Here is a 22,711-nt window from a genome sequence, read left to right as displayed (position 1 = left end):
TTTTTCTTCACATGAACCACCTAGCCACCTAGAGCAATCTTACTCTCCTGCTTACTCTCCATAACCTTTAGTAGTCCTGTTTTTCAAACAACTATCCACATTTTTTAAGCTATAATGTCATTATTAATGAGCAAATCAGCCAGCAACTTGTGGCGAGGAAGAGATACACTGTGAATTGGGAATTGTCACAAGTTGCTGGATGATTTGCGCCGCTCCGCTGTTAACTTTGCAAAAATGGCATCTCGCATTTAACTTCCCCATGAGTTTCATGAAGTTGCTGCATTTGCACATTAATTGTCCATTAAACTTGCCATGGAAAGTTAAGTCTAGTAATTAATAGCGTAAGTACTCTTTTAACAATGTGAACAATTAAAAGTGTGGAGTCTCATTCCTTCAGGTTGTGAATTCATGTTGGAGATTTTATAAATATCAAATTTTAATTTTTTTTTCTTACTTTTCCTTTCTGTCTCCTTTTTCTCTCTCTCTTTTAATCCAATCTTTCTCTCCCTCTCCTTATTTCATTTTCTGTACCTGATTTGATATTGAATTCACCCGTTCTAATTCACCCTCCTTCTCAGTCCTTCCTCTGTTTATTTCTCAATCCTTAAAGATCATTGGTTTCGGAAATACTCTGTTGGTCCCGTTGTTCACCAAAGTCCCAGATGCCCCGTTGCCCTCACTCAGCTCGCACTTTCAGCAACTTACAGGGCAAAAGATTTTTGAGCTGAAGGGTGCAGGAAGAGATCTAAAACCGGATATGCTTTGATGCCCTGCTCCAGCACATTTTTGGCCATCATATTTAAAATATGGTTTGGATTACCCTTTGCGGATAATAATATCATGCACTTACCAATGTTGCTTATATTTTACTGTTGATAATAATGTAAAACTTAGGATATGGTTAGACTGTCAGACTCAAACTGAATGCAAAGTGGTTTCAGTTGTGCATCAGTGGAAAAATGGCAGTATAACTCCAGATTGCACTAAAGCTGGAAGGTGCCATCTCTTACTGGTTTGACTTTCCACCAGGTATAGTACAATTGCAGCCTGGTGCAAAGCCATATTTTCAAAGTGCACAAGGTTCAGTATCAATGTCAGCTTGAGTGGCACATGAGACACAATAGCACTCAATCCTGCCCGGCCACACTAAAGAGCTGTGACCACCTACAAGCCTAAATGTTGTAGAGGGTTATGCCTAATGGCAGATCAGTGCAGTCAACCAATTGAATATTGAACCCATCTGCTTAGCTGTGTTCAAATGTTTTGTTTTACATACAAGGGTGCAAACCAATAATTTTTTTTAATCAAACTAAATCAGCAATGATATGCAGCTACGCACTTAGATCTATGGTTTACCAATGTAGTACATGTCAAATGGGTACTTGACAAACGCAGGTGGTGTACAACCATATATACATAAAACAAATCTGGACATAAAGAAAGAAGAAAGTACCTGGAATAATAAAGCATCTCTCACGTCCTCAGGACGTTTCAAAGTGCTTCACAGCCACTGAATTATTTTTTAAGTCATGATGTGGAGATGCCGGTGATGGACTGGGGTGTACAAATGTAAGGAATCTTACAACACCAGGTTATAGTCCAACTGTTGCACTATAACCTGGTGTTGTAAGATTCCTTACATTTATTTTTTAAGTGTCATCACTGTTGTTATGTAGGCAACATTGTTATATAGTTATCTAAACCAAGGCTGTGTCCCTCATATTCTGCTCTGTAAGAGGCGGCATGTATTCAGCTAGGGTTGTGCAGGATTTGGTGTCCCCTTTTATAACAAAACACGTGAGGACTTTTTTTTTCAAAAACAAAGCAAGCAGGCCTTTCAGTTCACATTTCTTCAAGATCAGCATTTTATTATTTGTCAAAAAAAATAGGGATTCACACCTGCTGAGAAATTTGGCCCTGAGTTAGGTTTGAACATGTACGAACTCTGGTTTCATCACATTAGACAGTTCAGATCAGGATTGTATTTCTTGGACTGGGGTTGGGCTGGTTTGGCTTGAGTGGACCTGAAAATCTGAAACAAAGCCAAATTGCACTCGCCTGACTTCCCGATTATTTTAAGCTATTTTGATTTGTGACAAGTTCAGTTTAGTTCTCCACCTAACTCAGTTGTAAGCGTGGCAGAATGCTGGAAGAAAGCACTGAAAGTTTGTTCAAGTTGAGTTCATTGCAAGGTTATTGCATCCTCACTACAAGGTTACAAAAACTTGTCTTTTCAGTAAAGGATTGCGTTTCTGTTATTTATATGTAGTGTCCAAGAGAGAGAATAATCACAAAACTCAGACAAGCTTGCGAACAGCTCATCTTTAAATTTGCCAACATTTCCAAAACATAAATGATGGCAAGAATTTCCTCATCTTAAACATAGAATCATAGAATGGTTCCAGCTCAGAAGGAGGTCATTCGGCCCATCGAGCCCATGCCGGCTCTTTGTAGGAGCAATCCAGTTAGTCCCATTCCCCTGCTCTTTCCCCGTAGCCCTGCAAATTTTCTCCCTTCAAGTATTTATCCAATTCATTTTTGAAAGCCACGATTGAATCTGCTTCCACCACCCTTTCAGGCAGTGCATTCCAGATCATAATTACTCGCTGCGTAAAAAAGTTTTTCCTCATGTTGCCTTTGGTTCTTTTGCCAGTCACCTTAAATCTGTGTCCTCTGGTTCTCGACTCTTCCACCAATGGGGACAGTTTCTCTTTATTTACTTTATCTAAACCCTTCATGGTTTTGAACACCTCTATCAAATCTCCTCTAAACCTTCTCTGCTCTAAGGACAACAACACCAACTTCTCCAGTCTATCCATGTAACCAAAGTTCCTCATCCCTGGAACCATTCTACTAAATCTTTTCTGCATCCTCTCTAAGGCCTTCACATCCTTCCTAAAGTGCGGTGCCCAGAATTGGACATAATTGGGGTCGATTTTAGCACCCGGGATCGGGTGCGTTCCTGGCGGGGGGGCTCCGAAAATCGGGGAATCCCGGGGCGGGTCGGGAGCCCGGCTCCAACCAGCCCACTTCCGGGTTTCCCACAGACGTGCTGACATGCGCGCGCAGCCCCCGCATGTGGGACTCCCGCAGGCAATTAAAGCCGGCGGGGTGCCACTTAAGCTATTTATTTTGGTATTTCAGGTCATTTACAGACCTGATTAAGGAGATATTTCAGGAGGGTTGGGATTTTACAAACAACTGGGACTGTTTCCCGTACTTGGGGAAACACTCCAAGTTCAAATGGACGTGTTGCAGCTATCAGCCTGTGGCAGCTGCAAAGGTCCATTTGATAGGTGGGGGGGGAGACCCTCACTCATTGCAGGAGGCCACTCTGTCACCTTGGACAAAGTTTGGCCTCCACCACCCTCCTCCTAACAAGAAAATTCACAAACTTGCAAACTTACCCCGGTGTCCAGACACATGTACCTACCTTGCGGACCCCCTCAGATGTACATTTTCCGGATGGGGGCCACCGTAGCTGCAGTCATGACCTCCTCGGAGGGCAAACAGCATCACCAGCCTCGCCGTCCACGCCGTCCACCTCTGACACGTGGAGCTCCACAACACAGTGCTGTGACACATCCACCTGCACAGCAGGAGGGAGGGCAACCGCAGAGAGAGATGCGTCGCAGAGGGCACTACCCTCGCCATAGGGTCCACAGACTGAGGCTCAGCTCCCTGGACCTCTCTGAGCAGCAGTGCACACGGAGGCTCAGAGTCACCCGACATGTAGTCGCGGACATCTGCAGCCTCCATCATGCCGAGCTGCTCCCGGCTGGCCCGAGCACCATCTTCTTACCTGTCGCTGTCAACGTCACCACTGCCCTCAACAACTTCTCCTCCGCATCCTTCCAGGGTGCAACCGGGGACATCGCCGACGTCTCTCAGTCGTCTGCACAAAAGAGCCCTGCAAATACACCTACACCCACTCTGCAGTGACACAATGGGTGGCATCAGTTGTGGGTCTTCATTGTGATCCTCAGGAAAGGGCATTATTGCACAAACCAGACAAGATTCGCAAAGACGTGGCAGTAGTGGTGCCAATATAATATGTAATGTGAGTTGCTCAGGCATTAAATATAAGGATAAACCATGACAAACCCTCAAACACCCTTGTGCATCCCCTTCATGCTCATGACACGTTTGCCTTGCGCTGCCTACTGCACATATGTGATGCATGCCCTGTGGCTGCAGCACAGGTAGTGGCAGGTTGAGTGAGGCTGACTGTGAAAGAGATGCATGAGAGGGTGAGTATGAGATAGAGCCATGAGATTGTATGAGGATTGGGTTGAGTGGTAGTGGCGGGATGAGTACTGGCGAGGTGAGTAAGTGCAGGTAAGATGAGGATGAGGTTTGAGTGGGTGTGAGGGGTGATGTGACAGAGTAGTGTTGGCAGTGCAGAACGAGATGTGGGGTGGGGGCGGTGATGTGGCAGATGGAGTGTAGGGGAATGAGTAAGTGTACTCACTTTGGCTGACCTACTTAGGTCATTGCAGCGCCTCTTGCACTGTATGCAGGTGGGCGATATGTTGGTGGTACAGGTGACCTCCTCTGCCACCTTGAGCCAGGCCTTCTTGGTGGCAGAGGCAGGCCGCTTCCTCCCGCCCACCGGGGGGAAGATCTCTGTTCTCCCCCTCCTCCTCATCCCATCCAATAAGACCTGGAGTGAGGCATCATTAAACATGGGAGCAACCTTCCCCCTGGGCTGCTCCATGCTGTAATTTTTCCTATTTCTTGCAGCATCAGTCAGTGGAGGACTGCCCCTTTAAATAGAGCTCCTCCAGCTGACAGACCTTACTGCACATGCGCAGTCCGCCCGCCGTGCAGCTCAGCAGTGGGGAACCCGGAACAAGAGGTAAGTGGATCCAATTAGCCTGCGATTGCGCGCGGGTCAGACTGATTTCACCGGGCGCGTTACCCAAGCGCCCAATCGCCCCCCCTCCCCCCCGCCGCAAACCCGCCGCCCTGGTAATATCGGGCCCAATACTCCAGCTGCGGCTGAATCAGTGTTTTATTAAGGTTCAACATAACTTCCTTGCTTTTGTACTCTGCCTCTATTTATAAAGCTCAGGATCCCATTTTCTTTTTTAACCGCCTTCTCAACCTGTCCTGCCTCCTTCAAAGATTTGTGCACATATATCCCCCCCCACCTGATCGCTCTGTTCCTTCACCTTCTTTAGAATTGTACCATTTAGTTTATATTGCCTCTCCTCATTCTCCCTGACAAAATATATCACTTCGCACTTCTCTGCATTAAATTTCATCTGCCATGTGTCCGCCCATTCCACCAACCTGTCTATGTCCTCTGAAGCCGGGTCTAGGTGCGCTCCCTGCGGATGCGGCAGGCCAGCTGGATGTCTTTGGGCATGAAGGTGACTCGCTTGGTGTGGATGGCGCACAGGTTGGTGTCCTCAAAAAGCTCCATCAGGTAAGCCTCGTTGGCGTCCTTCAGGGCCATGACGGCCAAGCTCTGGAAGCGCAGGTCTGTCTTAATTTCCTAAACGGTCTCTCGCACCAGGCGCTGGAAAGGCAGTTTGTGGATGAGTAGCTCGGTGGATCTCTGGTAGTGGCGCATTTCCCTCAGAGCCACAGTGCCGGATCTGAAGCGATGAGGCTTCTTCACTCCACCCATGGCTGGAGCGATCTTCTGGCCGCTTTGGTAGCCAGCTGTTTCCGAGGAGCTCTCCCTCTGGTCGATTTGCACACTGACTGCTTGGTCCTGGAACATTTCCCGAACGGATCTATAACACAAGCTGGGATTCAGAGACAGTTAATCCCCAAAACATCACCCCAAAAATGGAAAACAATTTCATTAAATAGAACAAATTAAAATATGTCATTTGTAGCTTTCATATTTATACCAGTAGAGAAACTGAAGTACTAAGAATTGGCAAGGCACCACCAAACCAGGTGCTTCTAGCATTCCCTGCATTCAGCCTACATTAATACATTTTCCAGCCAGCAAGAGACGGTCCAGCCAGAACAGCTGTCAAACTTCTTTAAATTCCTGTAAGCATAAAATCATATTTTTCATCAATCTTCAAGATTCGGAATAAAATTGAAGTGAGTTGGAAGACAATGCATCTTTTTCTATAATGATATGTAAGGTATCAAATCTGGTTGGAGACGTTTCACTGAACCAGGCTGAGCAGTGATGAAAGCTGCAGATGCCTGCCGATGCTGCCCCTGGTCCAGTGGTGGTGATGTACTGATGGGTTAGCACTCTGTCCTTTCACTTCTGGCATGAGTTCACAAGGCAAAATTTCCTGCAGTTTAGCACAAGTTGCACTAAATAGATAATCAAATAAGGATGGCTGCTATGTAACATAGAATTGTGACACTGGCTGCAGTTGGAAGTGCTATTCTAAGATTAGGGTTGAGGGACAGGGGGAAAAGATTCCTCTATGCACTATCTGTAAAAGAAAAATCAAAAACACCTTCTTTTGGATACCTATAAGTAAGTGAAGTGTAAGGGTAGCTTTTTTTTAACTTGAGATACAACCATTTTTATATTTGCTATTGTTGGTAGTGTTGGTTTTATGTAAAGCAGCTCTAAGATAAGACCACTAATCCTCCTAATCTCTCCTTCTTTGGCTTGGAATCTGTGAAGCAACTTGGAACATTTTTTTTAACATTAAATACACTGGAGTAGAATTTCCATGGGGGGTTGTCACCATAACTTCAGCAGAAACCCCAAAGACATGGCGGAAATGCACCATTTCTCCAGGATTTCCGTCGACCTTCCAACGAAGTATCAGCAGGAAATCAGAAGAACCCATGTGGAAATTACCGGCAACCATATAAATGCAAGTTGTTGTTTTTGGGGTACTTATTTAAACTGGGTATAATCTTAGATTATCCCAGATCTGTAGATCCATAGTAAAAATTAAATCAGTTCCTATTTTCAATCTCCACAACTGCACTGGAGTTGAACTCAATTGTTACAGAAAGCAAAGACTATTTGTGCATCAGGCACTTCCACGTTTGCAAAGCTCTCTCTATTCTGGCCCAATAACATGCCTGAAGCCTAACCCCAGACAATCAACTGCATCACTGAATGACATTGTTCCATTTCATACACCAGCCATCTTGAGTGTCTCTGAAAGAGATTACTAATTAGTGTTGAATTAAAGGCAGCATCATGCTGTGGGCTCATGCCCACCGTGAACTGGACTGAAATTACCCAAACTAATTTCAAATACGACACTTACAAGCAGACAGAGACTTTCATTTCATCAGTCTGAACTGATTTGAACCTAGGACCCAGAGGTGAAAGGCCAGCGTCTAATTCACTGCACCAGCCAGTCCTTCTTTTCATATTTTAATCTGTTATTCACAGATAACTGAGTAAAAGCAATTGTTCGAGCCTTTTGGTTCGAGCGGTAAGAATGATCACAAAAAGCTGCAACTGAATTATGTTTAATATTGGACACGGATGAAAATTGTAAGTGACTCATTAAATATATATACAAAGCAGAGTGACCGTTTTCACTCTATCTAATAACAAATGCAAAACCACACAATGAAGCTATCTGTAATGGGCTGTTCGAAAATCAGTGGAAGAAAGGAAAGAATAAAAGAGCAATTTTACAGAATTTAAATGAGACAAATGACAGTTCTTGAAATCTTAATATACTGAGACCAGTCGTGTATTTTGGAATCATAATTGATTGACAGAGGCAAAACGTTGCCATAGATTCATAAATGAAAACAAAACCATTTGAGTCAGAGATTAATATGGCAAGCCAGCACTGAGTTTCTGGGAAACTCTATGGCCCTAAGCATCTTTTGTATACAAGTGTTTTCTCGGGAGCAAGATCTGCAGCTGTGCTGTACAATTTTGTATGATAACCTTATCACTTTTACTGCTGAAAATATATGAAAGTAATGCTTATGAAACTTTGAAAAGCCATACTAATAGTGTAGGCAGTGCTCATATCATTTTCAGACATTTCTTATATGCTGTACTTTGTACCTTCCTTAATCGTGTTCAGATTTATTTTCCTGTTCCACTTTATGATGTATGGAAATTGCTCTGGGATACTTTGTTAAATAGCACTGAAATACAAATTTAGAGGTTAGATATATCCCTATCACTTTTCTCAGGCCACAATGAGTGATAATACATTTCATGACACATATGTTTTTAGACTATGGAAATACAAAGCAGCCATTTTGTAATCAAGCAAAAAAAGGAGCCAAAAATCTTTTTTACTCCACAGTACTTCCATTTTCCATTCTGGTTCTAATTTTTACAAGTTTCTTTTTCCTGTAAAGTACAGGAAACCCTGGAGATATTGCTGTACTTTCTGAGGTTGAGCAGGACTTATGTGCACAGTTAATATCTGTGCACTCACTAGCTGTTAATCACTTCACTTCTGATCAGCACTTGGCTATTGTCTAAACCAACTGTTAGTAATGATTGCTATTTCTTTTAATCATTCATTTATTTTCCTTGTACAGAAACAGCAGGGTAACAGAGTTCTGAGCAGGTTTTTACAGAGAGCTCCTCAAATTACATCCAATTATGTTAAATTACATCTCACATGCTTCACAGTCTCCAGCCTGTTCACACACCAAACTGAATACACTGCAGTGCTTCACAGATACCACGTAATGAATTTCTTCAGACATACAGATATGAGCTAAAGAAGCTTGTCTAATTTGATCTTCTTGGCTCCCACAGTGACTGAGTTGGTAAATGCTGCTCTATGTGGAATTCAACCATATATTCCTCAGCACTCCTAGGTTTACAACACCAAGTTATAGTCCAGCAATTTTATTTTAAATTCACAAGCTTTCGGAGGCTTCCTCCTTCCTCAGGTGAACGATGTGAAGGAAGGAGGAAGCCTCCGAAAGCTTGTGAATTTAAAATAAAATTGCTGGACTATAACTTGGTGTTGTAAAATTGTTTACAACTGTCAACCCCAGTCCATCACCGGCATCTCCACATCATGACTCCTAGGTTTGCAATAGAAACTGTTTCCACTTCTGATCACTATCTAGTGACTCCTAGGAAAGTCTGTGTAGGTGGACATCTGGCAAGGACAGCACAGAACAGGATTGGACGGATATCCATACAAAAGCTTTTAATTAAAATAATTTAATTCCTGGTTTGCCGGATACATCCCCCTCTCTCAGGTAATTGTCCATCTCCCTTTTGAAGGACTGCAGGGAATCCACAATCACTGCATACTTCAATAAACTGTTCCAGCAAAACATTTCTTAACATTTAACCTAACGCTTTGTTCTTTGTTTATATATTTTATATGCATGTCTCCTAGTTCTCCCATCTAAATGGACAGAATCTAATCCTTTCATATTTATCTCCTTCCTTTTCAACAGTTATTATGCATTCTGCTTCAACCACTGTTTCTGGTAAAGCATTCCATGTCCTAGCAACTTCTTGGTACAAAAAATGCTTCTAACTTCTCCCTTCATTCATTTGGTGATTATCTTAAATTATCTCATCAACCAGTGAAAATATTTTTCCCTATTTACCTTATCAAAACATAATTTTGAATACCTCCATCGAGTCTCTTTGTTCTAATGAAAAAAGCCTCAGTTGCTCTAGTATCTCTTCATGAAATTTAATGCAGAGAAGTGTGAAGTGATACAGTTTGGTAGGAAGAATGAGGAAAGGCAGGAACAGAGAGACCTGGGAGTGCACATACACAAATCTTTGAAGATGGCTGGACAAGTTGAGAAGGATGTTAAAAAAGCATATGGGATCCTGGGCTTTATTAATAGAGGCATAGAGTACAAAAGCGAGGAAGTTATGCTAAACCCTAATAAAACACTGATTAGGCCTCAGCTGGAGTATTGCATTCAAATCTGGGCATCACATTTATGGAAGGATGTTGAGGCCTTAGAGAGGGTGCAGAAGAGATTTACTAAAATGATACCAGGGATGGAGGGACTTCAGTTATAAGAACATAAGAGCATAAGAAATAAGAGCAGGAGTAGGCCATACAGCCCCTCAAGCCTGCTTCTCCATTCAATAAGATCATGGCTGATCTTTGACCTCAACTCCACTTTCCCGCCCAATCCCCATATCCTTTGATTCCCTTAGAGTCCGAAAATATATGGAGAGACTGGAGAAGTTGGGGTTGTTCTCCTTAGAACGGAAAAGATTAAGGGGAGATTTGATGGAGGTGATCAAAATTATGAACAGTTTTGATAGAGTAAATAAGGAGAAACTGCTTCCAGTGGCAGAAGGGTTGGTAACCTGAGGAGAAAGATTTAATAGAGGCAAAAGATTCAGAGGTGACATGAGGGAACATTTTTTTACGCAGTGAGTTGTAATGGTTTGGAATGCACCGCCTGAAAGGGTGGTGGAAGCAGATTCAATAGTAACTTTCAAAAGGGAATTGGATAAATACTTGAAGGGAAAAAATTTACATGGCTACGGGGAAAGAGCAGGGGAATGGGACTAATTGGACAGCTCTTTCAAAGAGCCAGTACAGCACGATGGGCCAAATGGCCTCCTCCTGTGCTGTACCTACTATGATACTATGATAAATAAACCCTCTTACCTTGGTTTCATCTTATTGAACCTCTTCTACATTCTCTCCATGGTCTGACATCCTTCCTAAAGTACTGCCCAAAACTGGACACAATATTTGAACTACAGGCTAACCAATGATTTATATAGGTTTATCATCACCTCTTTCCTTTTGAACTTGATGCCCCATTCATGAAATATAGCATCCATATGATTTTCATATAGGTTTATCATTTTTTTAAAAATCAGATTTATCCTACTTCTAAACATTTGTGTATCTGAACCCCTATGTTTCTTTGCTCCTCTACTCCATTTAAAATGTTGCCATTTGATGTATATCTCTTCTCCTTATTCTTTCTCCCAAATGTATCACCTCACATTTCTCTGCATCAACTATCATCTGACATTTATCTACCCAATTTACTAACCTATCTTTGTCTTCCTGAAGTCGTTTGCTGCCCTTTTCATAGTTAACCATGCTCCCTATTTATGCGTCATCCACAAATTTTGATACCGTGCCCTCTATACCCAAATCTAAATCATTTATATATATCAAGATGAGAAATGGTTCCAACACTGACTTTGGGGGCACCACATCTCTCCAGTTGAAAAACATCTATTAACCACTACTCTCTGTTTTCCATTCTTTATCAAACTTCCTTTCCAAGCCGCCATGTTCCTTTTAATATCGTGTGCCTGAATTTTATCAACTAGTTTCCAATGTGGCACTTTATCAAACAGCTTTTGAAAATCCATAAACAAACATCCACAGCATTTCCATTATTGCCTCAAAGAATTATATTAAACTTTTCAGACATGACTTGCCTGTTACAAACGTGTGCTGACTGTCCTTAATTAACCCATGTCTTTCTAAATGAGTAGCAATTTTATCCTGTTTAATGATCTGTCAGAGCTTCCAACTACAGATGCAATGCTGACTGGTCCATAGTTACTCGGTTTATCTCTTTCTTCCCTTTTGAACAGAAGTGTTACTTTGGCAAACTTCCAGTCTTCTTCATCACTCTGGGCTGCATGCCATAAGGTCCTGGTGCCTTTTCCACTTTGAACTCCACTGACATTTTCAGTACTATTTCCTTGTCTATAGATATTGGGGGTTAAATTCGATAACCCCTGAATCTGGGCGCGGGGGTCGCGGTGCGCGATTAACCCACGCCTGGTCCTTCCAATGCATGCAGCACGTGAGATTCGTGTGGCCTGGTCATTTACCTGATTCCTGCATGCAGCCAAGCCTAGCTGCGCTGTTGAATGACTTCTCACCAGCAGGGGGGCCCAATATCGCGAGAGTGCCTTGCACCTCTTAAAGGCAGCCTGTACCTCTTAAAGGCACCCTGAACCTCTTACGTGCAAAATATAAGATACGGGTCTGCATGAAGTCTGAATGGAGATCAGACATCGCACATCCGTACGCGACCCTGCACTTCGTATGCAGCATCTCACCCTCACATAGTACCACACCTGCAATCCTCACACCCACCACTTACAGGTCATACACGCTGGCAGCTATTCGACCATGGCAGGCACATCACCCAAACATATTGCAGGATACTCACTGTCACACTTCCCTCTGTTGTGCAGGAGAAGGTGGCGCATAACAACCAGCAGCTGGAAAGACCTGAGGGAGGAGAGGCGCACCTACACGTCCTCAACCCCATGGAGGAGATTGTGCTGCGGATCATTAGCAGGGCCATCGCTGCAGCCGTGGCCACTGGCGGCACTGGAGGTCCCGACTGTGCGGGTCTCTGCATACCTAATCCCCCTTCTCATTTCCAACATCTCCTTCATCCCACAATCTTTTCTGACTCATGTGCTGCAGATGGTGACAACATGCATGCTTTCTTCGCTTCTCTCTCCGCTCCACAACTCAACCCGTCTTCCTTTGTTACTGCAGATACCCAAGAACTGGAGCTGACCGTCCGAGGTGGAGGAGGAGGGAGACAGTGATAATGAAGCCACACGTCACTTGATCTGACATTTGCATCCACCAGTTCAGATACTGACACCGAGTGTCCTTTGAAGGCTAGGTTGGAGGAGGGATCTACATGTGGTGAGACATCGGGCACAAATGCGCAGGAGCTGGGGTGGAGGGAACAGATACCACAGGTGCCAGCTTGCCGGAGAGCGAGGTCGCACAATGGTTCTGCTGCTGAGGAGTCAGATGATGACTTTGATGGGCCAGGCTACAGAAGAAGGCTGATAGGTACACAGCCAAATGCTTGGTGCACTGGAAATCCCGCGAGAAAGCCTGCATACAATGTCGAGGGGCATGGAGGAGTCCACCTTGAACTTGGCACAGGACTTTGCGCAGAGCTTGGAGCCCATCCTTTCCCACATGGAACAGGTGGTCATCTCCATCAGCACACCTGTGGAACACACCATAATGTAGCATCTGATGACCGGTGTCACGGCTTCCATTGCAGCACAAACAGCTGCCATTGCAGCACAAACCGATATCATCAAAGGTCTGCATGCTTCATTTGGAGCTCAGATCGCTGCTATGGCAGCTCAAACTGCTGCTTTGGAAGTGCAGACTGCTGTGTTCCAGGCTCAGATTGCTGCTATCATGGCTCTGGGTACCACTTTGGAATGGGGTTTCCAAGGCATCACAGCACTCCAGCAATCCGTTCTCCAGCAGATCACCAGGAGTGTTGAGGCACCATCTCGTGCAAGTGGCAGTGACGCCATGGCAGTCGAACCTGCTGTCCTCTCTCCGGACGAGAGCATTCCTGCTCTCACCTCTGCCAGTCCTTCAGTGCCCTTGCTGTTGCCTGATAGCCAGCCAAGCCAGACTGCTGCAACCCATGCAGTCTGAAGCCAGGCCTGCCCAGCCCAGAGTTGCTCGAGGTCCTCCTCCAAGGCCATGTACACGCTCTTGAAGGCCAGCAGCCTCCCACCACCCATGGTCCAGCCATTGGGGATGTACCTCGTAGGAGCACTAGGAAAGGCAAAGGCACATGAACGACAGGTACTGAGTGAATGCACAAGGGTGAAATGTGTAATATTGCATACTTGAGTTAATGTGTAACATTATAAATTTGTATTTGAAGTCGCAGTTGTTGGTGGTTTTTATTTATGCGATGAGCTGCGGAAGGAAGCAATGTGTAATCACACAGAGGGCGATTTGATGGTCTTGTGGGAGAGGAACGGTGAGGAGTGTAGGACTGTTGGTGACTTGGGGGATGCTATTGAGATTACTGATATCAATCATTAATAAGGCAAGCACACAGAGCCCTGGCAGACAGGGTCTGTGCACCTTATTGCCTCCTTGCCTCTTCCTCCTCCGTCTCCTCCTCAGCCTCTTCCTCCTCATCCTCCTCTTCCTCTGCCTCTAGCTCAGAGTTTGCCAGATAAACGGTGGCAAGGGCTGTCCTCTAATAATGACAAGGTTGTGCAACATGTAGCATACAACGACGAATCTTGTCACCCACTCAGTGGAGTATTGCAGAGCTCCACCGGAACGGTCCAGGCATCGGAAGCGTTGCTTTAGGGCGCCTATGGTGTGCTCGATGACGTTCCATGTGGCTGCATGGCTCTCATTGTAGGCCTCCTCTGTACATGTGCGTACGCGACTGACTTGAATCATGAGTCAACTCGGGAGGGGATAGCCTTTGTCACCCAGTAGCCAGCCTTTGACTTGCCGTGCCGATTCAACGATAGTTGGGACGTTGGTCACACGCCAGCTGCACATTGAGGGAGTGGAACCCCTTTCTGTTCATGAATATGGCCGAGTTGAGATGTGGAGCACGCGTGGCAATATGCATGCAGTCAATGGCACCCTGCACCATGGGGAAGCCTGCAATGCGAGCAAACCCTTGTGCTCACTCGTTCTATTTATCTCTGTCAAGAGGGAATGTGGTGAATCTGTTGCGCAGCCCGTACAGAGCCTCAGTGACTTCCCTTACGCAGCAGTGCACTGCAAACTGCGAGATATTGCATATTTCGCCAGCAAAGGATTGAAAGGATCCAGAGCCGTAAAAGTTCAGTGCCACGGTTACCTTCACAGCCACAAGTAATACTGTCCTTGCCCTGCTCTGAGGCTGCAGTTGTGGCTGCAGCAGTTGACAAATCTCCGTCACGTCTTCTTTCGTGAACCTCAGCCATCGGATGCACTGATCTTCGCCCATGTTGAGATAAGAGTGTTGTTCCCCAAAGGCCCTCATTCGATATGGCCTTCTGCTCAGTGCCCTGCGCCTCCTCCTCCTTCTCCTCCCTCTTCTAGCAGCTTGACCTGCTCTGCGTGGCCCCTCTGCATGCTCCCAGTCGTATTCAATGCTCAGTAGGAGGCCTAGCAGACCACCCATGGTTGCCAGGAATCTTGTTTAACACACTGTTGTAAATGGCACCAACAGTAATGCAGGACCTGCTAGACCACTCTCTATATACTATTGCAACTCTCTCCAAGTAAAGGAAGCTCCAACAATCACGTACAATTGTGTCAGCAGCCAGAAGCAATAATCCAGCAACCAACCTGCAACACCTGCATGCTCGCTTTAAATAGCGCTGGTGGGGGGTCCTTCAGGCTGCCTAAGACATGTTCAGTTGTTCATGGTTAAGTGCATTGGTTGGAGCGTTGAGTGCCAAAATGGTATCTATCCCTTTAAATCAGCGTTGCACGCTGATCTAACGCATATTTTCCTTACTTTACATGGTACCGGCGTTCGTTACCTGCGCGTGTGCAAATGCCTTTACCAAGATGGCATCCAGCACAAGTGCATGCGCATTCCGGACGCCATTTTGGGACCTTAGGAGGCAAGTGTAGTGCCTAAAAAACAGACGCTACACGGCCCAATGTATAGCCCGGTATTTTTATAGTCTCACTTAGTTCCAGGGATAGTACAGGGAGGACCTCTATCACCTTGAAGGGCATGGGTAGCAATACCATGGGAACACCATCAGCTCTAAGTTTCTATATGAGTTAGACACCATCCTGACATGCCATCTTGACAATATTGCTGTTCCTTCATTGTCACGGGCTCAATTTCCTGGAATTTCCTACCTAACACCATTGAAGGCATACCATCACCACAAGGACCGCAGCAGTTCAAGGAGAAGGCCCATTACCACCTTCTCAATGCAACTAGAGATGGAAAATAAATGGAGCCATACCAGTGTCACCCACATCAAGAGAATAATTTTAAAAATATGCTGGGATAGTAATGCCCTTCCTGCTAATGTAAATATCTCCAGAGCCCAGATATTTAGACATTAGGATGTATCAGAAGATAATGTTTTCTACCTTTTAGAATGAGTCACCCCACATTCAACTTTTAAGTTACTGACTGAGTACTAGAAGAATAAAGGTTGATATTAGAGATATATCTATAAGAAATCTTTGATGATCTCCAGCTCCAGGGAGAACAAGATGGATTAAAATAGATCCCGTTTAGATCTTTCCTGCCATGATAGATAAAAGAATACAAACTGTGTTATGCGATGGTACGGAAGTGCCAGAAAAGTTTTGAGTCCCAAGCACTTTCAAATCTTGACATGCCTAAGGTGAAGATAATCCTTGGAAAAAGTAAGTTGTGTTTGTACTAGGACTATTCATTTGAACTGATTCCAGTTTGGAGAAACAAATTATTGGATGTTGCACAAGTGTGAAAGGCCAATACGTCACAAATGTCAGTGGTGTGAATGAGCTATGGAAGATCTAGTTCTGAGTAAAAGTATGGTAGAACAAATAGTATTTCAACTTGTCTGCTAATTTAATAACTTTAAAATAAATTTTATACGCACTCTTCGAGTCTCCCTTTTTGGTTTCTGTTCAACCACTTTTAAAATACATAATATCAAAATATTGTAGAACATGTAGTTACACATTTAATTGCATAAAAGACACCATGGAATCTTCTCTTTTACACATTTTTCAGCAACCATTGGGGTAAATTTTCACACATGAACTGTAATCTGGTGGAGCAGATCACCTGCCCACTATAGAAACCTGCCTGATTATCCTTCCAGCAGAATGATCTCTCTTTCTGTCTCTTTCTCCCCTTCTCTCTCTGCCTCTCTAACTGTCCCTTTCTGTCTAGGGGTGACATTTTTTTTGCCCCTTTTATGCACCTGCAGAAACACACAACTTGATTCTGTGTGCTTAAGCTTGGATGTGTTAAGGTGTGATTTTAAAAAAAATGCCCAACTGAAGTGTGAACGGGTCATTACAGAGCTGTAGAATAAAACACCAATATCCATTGGTTAAGCAGATCTGAGAGGCCATCAGATGGAGTAATGCACCAGAAGATGTGGTAAGGATATCTAGGAGAAGTTGCCGAATCTGACAAAAAGTAGCACGGTGAGAAATTAGAATGAGCATGAATTGTAAGTATATCTTATAAATGTAGATAGCTACTAATGACAAGCTCTAAGTATCAGATGAGTCTGCTTGAGTACCTTAGTATAATTAGCCTGAATTGATCTGGTAATTTGCCGCAAATGCAACACCACAGTAAGTAATGAATATGGTTAGGAAATTGCACAGTAGGATCTAAAAAGAAGCTGAAATGATACATCTGGCAAATATAGTATTCATATGTACAGCTGGCGATTACAAATCACTCAGTCAGCTTTCAATCATTCTCACAAAATTTCTGTAGGCAAAGTCATTTACATTGAGATAAGCAATGTATAAAGCCAAACACTGTGTTGCTGCCAAAAATACACAGCATAAAATAATCATTCAATGTATATTCACCTTTTCCTTACTGAAAAAGGTTACCTTCAATAGAAGGAACAGATTGGTGATGGACTTAGCAGTCCAAACCTCTCAACCCTTTCAAAATGCTATTGTGGAGGTTACGGGCGTGGAGGATCAGAAAAGTGGAGAGGAGTTTTTTTTATTATTTGTTCATGGGATGTGAGCGTCGTTGGCGAGGCCAGCATTTATTGCCCATCCCTAATTGCCCTTGAGAAGGTGGTGGTGAGCCGCCTTCTTGAACTGCTGCAGTCCGTGTGGTGAAGGTTCTCCCACAGTGCTGTTAGGAAGGGAGTTCCAGGATTTTGACCGAGCGATGATGAAGGAACAACAATATATTTCCAAGTTGGGATGGTGTGTGACTTGGAGGGGAACGTGCAGGTGGTGTTGTTCCCATGTGCCTGCTGCCCTTGTCCTTCTAGGTGGTAGAGGTCACGGGTTTGGGAGGTGCTGTCGAAGAAGCCTTGGCGAGTTGCTGCAGTGCATCCTGTGGATGGTGCACACTGCAGCCACGGTGCACCGGTGGTGAAGGGACTGAATGTTTAGGGTGGTGGATGGGGTGCCAATCAAGCGGGCTGCTTTGTCCAGGATGGTGTCGAGCTTCTTGAGTGTTGTTGGAGCTGCACTCATCCAGGCAAGTGGAGAGTATTCCATCACACTCCTGACTTGTGCCTTGTAGATGGTGGAAAGGCTTTGGGGAGTCAGGAGGTGAGTCATTCGCCACAGAATACCCTGCCTCTGACCTGCTCTTGTAGCCACAGTATTTATATGGCTGATCCAGTTAAGTTTCTGGTCAATGGTGACCCCCAGGATGTTGATGGTGGGAGATTCGGCAATAGCATTGCCGTTGAATGTCAAGGTTGGACTCTCTCTTGTTGGAGATGGTCATTGCCTGGCACTTGCCTGGTGTGAATGTTACTTGCCACTTATCAGCCCAAGCCTGGATGTTGTCCAGGTCTTGCTGCATGCGGGCACGGACTGCTTCATTATCTGAGGGATTGCAAATGGAACTGAACACTGTGCAATCATCAACGAACATCCCCATTTCTGACCTTATGATGGAGGGAAGGTCATTGATGAAGCAGCTGAAGATGGTTGGGCCTAGGACACTGCAGCAATGTCCTGGGGCTGAGATGATTGACCTCCAACAACCACTACCATCATCCTTTGTGCTAGGTATGACTTGTATAATTATAACCGTGCAACTTCTCTGCGTAAATGTACCTCGACAGGCATTAAGCATTGGCTGCTTTGTGCTATGAAATGTGCCACATGCTGTTTAAACGGCAGCAACGTGCCTATGTTCATTGACTTATCAGTCCTGATGGCAAACAAACGCTTGAGCTGGCCCATGACACTGGCTTCACTGCTGTGCTGAATTTAATGATGGGAGTTCCTCTCCCTAATTGAGCAAGCTAGGTCCTGGCATGCATCACATACCCTGTTTCTATAAGCAATGTTCTTGCTGTGGACAGAGTCTCGGCTCGCCTGAAGACATGAAATTCGATGTGGGACCTTTTAACAGGTTATTTAAATAGTGAAATGCTACCATGAACCAAAGCTGACACATAGTCAGCACTAAAAACATTTACACCAATTTTGCAAAAATAATGGTTGACCCTATGGGAATACCCTTGATCCTGTGTTATGAGAAGGAGCATGGCAAGGATATGGAGGAGGAAAGGATGGAAGCAAGGAGAGTGACGCATCAACAAAGACATCAATGTTGACCCGTAGATATCAACTCCACAGGGTATCCTGCTCCCAGAGGCCATACCATGGCTTTTTACAGAGGCAATGGAGCAGAAATTAGTCTGTGCCTGTCACGGGCCCAGATTCGGTGCTGTGCGCCCGAACCAAGAGGCCTGAATATTGATTGAAATTGGTCCTCGGGCCTCATCCACATACTCGGGGTGAGCTGCTGGCACTCGGGGCAAGCACCATGGCAGCACACTCGACGGGAAAAATAATTAAGGTCCACCTGGCTCACCGGCAGCAGTCCTCTGGAAAATCCCTGGGCCGGGGAATTTAGAGCGGGCTACAGGGGAGTAGCGATCACCTGCTCGCTTGTTGTTAACTTATTTTGTATTGGGGTCCTTCAACAGGTGTTAAGCCCTGAGTTAACATTTTCAACGACCTAATTTGCTAAGTTGCTAAATTTGCTGATGACACAAAGGTAGGTAGGAATGTAAGTTGTGAAGAGGACAGAAGGGGCTCGAATTTAGCAGGCCTGCGGGTTCCCAGCGGGTGGTCCTCCGGGAGCGTGGAAAACGCGGACGACCTAGCGCTGCAGCTGATGCTGGAGGGCGTGAGGAGGAGGAGGGACACGCTCTTCCCAGAAGATGGACGCAAGTTCCCTGCCGCCGCCACCAGGAAGGCATGGGCAGAGGTGGCGGCGGAGGTGAGCAGCAGGGGCAAGCGCTTCAATGACCTGACTAGGTCTGGCAAGGTGAGTACACCAACGCACCCTCCCACATCCCGTCCCCACCATCACGCCAAACAGATCACAACCCCTCCTGCACAGCCACCACTGCGCTCCATCAGCAATCCTCACAGCCACTCATTCACCATCCTCGCCGTGCACGCAAGTACCCACCGTCCCTGACCCCACCCGAACACTACTACACACCCCAATCCCCATGCAATGGGATGGGCACGTGGCACACGCATCCTCCCATCCATCTGCGCCACGCTCAACCCAACCACACCGAAGCTCGATGCGTCTCACGATGCAATACGCACCCACTCACACATCTGTGTTTTGCCTTCACAGGAGAAGAGGAGCAAGAACAATCGCGAAAGGGCACGCACCGGAGGTGGGCCGCCGCAAGTGGTGGAGCTCACCGACGCAGAGGTGGAGGCGCTCGACCTCGCCCGCACGCGACATTGCCTCTCGGTGGCTGATGGCGAGTGTGTCGCTGCCGAAACAGCCGGTAAGGGAAAGCTGACACTCAACACCCATGATCGCGAGTGACCGTATCATCACCTGCCATCAGGCGCACTGTCAAGTTGGTCCACATGCCTCAAAGTGCCCTCTGTTCTCTTGCAGGTCCGTCTGTGTGTGAAGCGATCGAGGAGGGCGATTCCTCAGAGGACATGGCGGTCCCAGAGGGTGCATCGTCACATGAGAGCCAACCATCCACCAGCGCAGAGACACGCAGCTCGGTGGGTCCCCCTCGCCAACTAGTTGGGGTAGCACTTGGTGAGTCACCGCGCACGAGTGAGCATGAGCAGACCCTGGTGGCAGGGGCAGCCGCGGAGGGTCCGCGACGGAGGGAGCACTCATCTCCAGGCTCTGCTCAGCCGGACCCAGATGCTGAACCCAGGGGGCCACCAGTCAAAAGGAGAGTCGTCGAGGGGCACCAGCTAATTGCTGAGGTACTGGGAGAGGTGCCGTGCGCATTGTCCACAATAGCGCAGGCGATGGAGGAGTCCAACTCCTGCATGCGGGCATTGGTGGCGCAGGCACAGGAGAGTACCGGCGACACAGTGTCGCGGGTAGGTGCGGGACTGTCTGCGGTGGAGGACAGGCTGGCCTCCCTCGAGCGTCATGCACAGCTCCAGATCTTTTTTTTATTTTTTTTTAATATTCGTTCACGGGATGTGGGCGTCGCTGGCAAGGCCGGCATTTATTGCCCATCCCGAATTGCCCTCGAGAAGGTGGTGGTGAGCCGCCTTCTTGAACCGCTGCAGTCCGTGTGGTGACGGTTCTCCCACAGTGCTGTTAGGAAGGGAGTTCCAGGATTTTGACCCAGCGACAATGAAGGAACGGCGATATATTTCCAAGTCGGGATGGTGTGTGACTTGGAGGGGAACGTGCAGGTGGTGTTGTTCCCATGCGCCTGCTGCCCTTGTCCTTCTAGGTGGTAGAGGTCGCGGGTTTGGGAGGTGCTGTCGAAGAAGCCTTGGCGAGTTGCTGCAGTGCATCCTGTGGATGGTGCACACTGCAGCCACAATGCGCCGGTGGTGAAGGGAGTGAATGTTTAGGGTGGTGGATGGGGTGCCAATCAAGCGGGCTGCTTTATCTTGGATGGTGTCGAGCTTCTTGAGTGTTGTTGGAGCTGCACTCATCCAGGCAAGTGGAGAGTATTCCATCACACTCCTGACTTGTGCCTTGTAGATGGTGGAAAGGCTTTGGGGAGTCAGGAGGTGAGTCACTCGCCGCAGAATACCCAGCCTCTGACCTGCTCTCGTAGCCACAGTATTTATATGGCTGGTCCAGTTAAGTTTCTGGTCAATGGTGACCCCCAGGATGTTGATGGTGGGGGATTCGGCGATGGTAATGCCGTTGAATGTCAAGGGGAGGTGGTTAGACTCTCTCTTGTTGGAGATGGTCATTGCCTGGCACTTATCTGGCGCGAATGTTACTTGCCACTTATCAGCCCAAGCCTGGATGTTGTCCAGGTCTTGCTGCATGCAGGCTTGGACTGCTTCATTATCTGAGGGGTTGCGAATGGAACTGAACACTGTGCAGTCATCAGCGAACATCCCCATTTCTGACCTTATGATGGAGGGAAGGTCATTGATGAAGCAGCTGAAGATGGTTGGGCCTAGGACACTGCCCTGAGGAACTCGTGCAGCAATGCCCTGGGGCTGAGATGATTGGCCTCCAACAACCACTACCATCTTCCTTTGTGCTACGTATGACTCCAGCCACTGGTGAGTTTTCCCCCTGATTCCCATTGACTTCAATTTTACTAGGGCTCCTTGGTGCCACACTCGGTCAAATGCTGCCTTGATGTCAAGGGCAGTCACTCTCACCTCACCTCTGGAATTCAGCTCTTTTGTCCATGTTTGGACCAAGGCTGTAATGAGGTCTGGAGCCGAGTGGTCCTGGCGGAACCCAAACTGAGCATCGGTGAGCAGGTTATTGGTGAGTAGGTGCCGCTTGATAGCACTGTCGACGACACCTTCCATCACTTTGCTGATGATTGAGAGTAGACTGATGGGGCGGTAATTGGCCGGATTGGATTTGTCCTGCTTTTTGTGGACAGGACATACCTGGTCAATTTTCCACATTTTCGGGTGGATGCCAGTGTTGTAGCTGTACTGGAACAGCTTGGCGAGAGGCGCAGCTAGTTCTGGAGCACAAGTCTTCAGCACTACAGCTGGGATGTTGTCAGGGCCCATAGCCTTTGCTGTATCCAGTGCACTCAGCCGTTTCTTGATATCACGTGGAGTGAATCGAATTGGCCGAAGACTGGCTTCCGTGATGGTGGGGATATCGGGAGGAGGCTGAGATGGATTATCCACTCGGCACTTCTGGCTGAAGATGGTTGCAAACGCTTCAGCCTTGTCTTTTGCACTCACGTGCTGGACTCCGCCATCATTGAGAATGGAGATGTTTGCAGAGCCTCCTCCTCCCGTTAGTTGCTTAATTGTCCACCACCATTCACGACTGGATGTGGCAGGACTGCAGAGCTTTGATCTGATCCGTTGGTTGTGGAATCGCTTAGCTCTGTCTTTAGCATGTTGCTTCTGCTGTTTAGCATGCA

At 46.3% G+C, this 22,711-nt stretch overlaps 1 protein-coding gene across 1 annotated transcript; it reads right to left on the bottom strand.

Moving 5' to 3' along the window:
* Positions 1-5,320: 5,320 nt before the first annotated feature.
* On the bottom strand, positions 5,321-12,273 carry LOC137331259 (histone H3-7-like). Its single transcript, XM_067995302.1, is given in 3 exon segments — positions 5,321-5,652; positions 5,655-5,744; positions 12,165-12,273. Coding segments are annotated over 3 exon segments (531 nt in total).
* Positions 12,274-22,711: the final 10,438 nt, after the last annotated feature.

This window comes from Heptranchias perlo, chromosome 1 (assembly GCF_035084215.1).
Source record: "Heptranchias perlo isolate sHepPer1 chromosome 1, sHepPer1.hap1, whole genome shotgun sequence".
Classification (NCBI taxonomy): Eukaryota; Metazoa; Chordata; class Chondrichthyes; order Hexanchiformes; family Hexanchidae; genus Heptranchias; species Heptranchias perlo.
The sequence above is the reverse complement of the archived record's forward strand: the minus strand, read 5'-3'. Positions and strand labels throughout refer to the sequence as shown.